This window comes from Monoraphidium neglectum, assembly GCF_000611645.1.
Source record: "Monoraphidium neglectum strain SAG 48.87 unplaced genomic scaffold scaffold04749, whole genome shotgun sequence".
NCBI classification, from domain to species: domain Eukaryota; kingdom Viridiplantae; phylum Chlorophyta; class Chlorophyceae; order Sphaeropleales; family Selenastraceae; genus Monoraphidium; species Monoraphidium neglectum.
Window position 1 is genome coordinate 1 of NW_014008880.1, and position 1,219 is coordinate 1,219.

The 1,219-nt window shown below is 69.1% G+C and overlaps 1 protein-coding gene across 1 annotated transcript; it reads left to right on the forward strand.

The window, feature by feature from the left end:
- Positions 1 to 151: 151 nt before the first annotated feature.
- MNEG_14769 (SEC13-related protein) lies at positions 152 to 1,172 on the forward strand (the record flags this gene model as incomplete). The annotated part of the gene is made up of 3 exons (XM_014036759.1): positions 152 to 174; positions 521 to 731; positions 984 to 1,172. The coding sequence occupies 3 exons, from the start codon at positions 152 to 154 to the stop codon at positions 1,170 to 1,172; spliced, it is 423 nt and encodes a 140-aa protein (XP_013892213.1).
- Positions 1,173 to 1,219: the final 47 nt, after the last annotated feature.

Here is a 1,219-nt window from a genome sequence, read left to right on the forward strand (position 1 = left end):
CCCCCGCGCCGCGCAATCTAGGTGTACAAAACCCCCAGCTCCCTCCACAGCGCGTCAATCAACGGCGTGGCCTGGGCGCCCCAGGAGCTCGGGCTGCTGTTTGCCACTGCATCGTCAGACGGCAGCATAGGCATCGTGGAGCACCAGGGAGATGGCAACTGGCAGGCCACCACGGTGCGGCGCACAGAGAACAGGGACAGCGCCGCAGTGGTGGCGACATCGTTGCTGCAGGCGCCAGTCGGCGGCAGGCCCCGCGTTCGTGTGACAGACAAATGGAACTTGTGCACGGCCGGGAACTTTCTGTCGGATGGGTCTTGGAGGATAGCAGCGGGCACAGCAGGGGCTTGCAGCAGCTGCGAGGGTGGTGGTGGCGCGCACCGCGGCTTTCCCTGTCGCGGCTCTCCTTCTGACTTCCGCCTGGCGCCGCTGCCGTGTGCTGCCTGCTCCATCCCCAGATCCCAAATGCACACACCCTGGGGTGCACTGCAGTCTCTTGGGCGCCCGCTGCGGCCCCCGGCAGCCTCGTGTCCTCGCAGCCGCCGCAGCCGCCCGTGAAGCGCCTCGTCAGCGCGGGCTGCGACAACACAGCCAAGGTCTGGGGCTGCAGCAGCGGCGGCTGGGCGCAGGAGGCGCTGCTGCAGGGGCACACAGACTGGGTGCGGGACGCGGCGTGGGCGCCGAACCTCGGGCTGCCCATCAACACAATCGCCACGGCTGGCCAGGACGGGCAGGTGGGGCCGCTCGCATCTGCTGGTCAGGCGGCTCGCTTGTCCCCTTGGATTTTTCGTCATGGCTGGAAGGCGTAGGATTCACGTTCAGGGTTTACCACTAATGAGCCTGCTGCAGCCGTCGCACCTGGCGCGTGCCCCGCACAGCCGCGGCTTGACTGCAGAGCACCAACAGCTCAGCGCGGCCGCGAGACGCTGACGCGTCCCCTGTCCTTCCCCACCTTACGTCCACACTCCCCCTCGCGGCCCCGCCAGGTCATTTCTTGGTCGGAGCGCGCGGACGGCAGCGGCTGGGACAGGGCGGTGGTGCACGACTTCCGGACCCCCGTGTGGCGCGTGTCGTGGTCGGTGACGGGCGGCATCCTGGCGGCGTCGGACGGCAACAATGCGGTCAGCCTCTGGAAGGAATCGCTGGACGGGACCTGGCAGCAGATCGAGCAGTAGCGGGCCCAGGGGCCCCCCGCAGGGCGCCAGGCCGGCACACGGGGGGG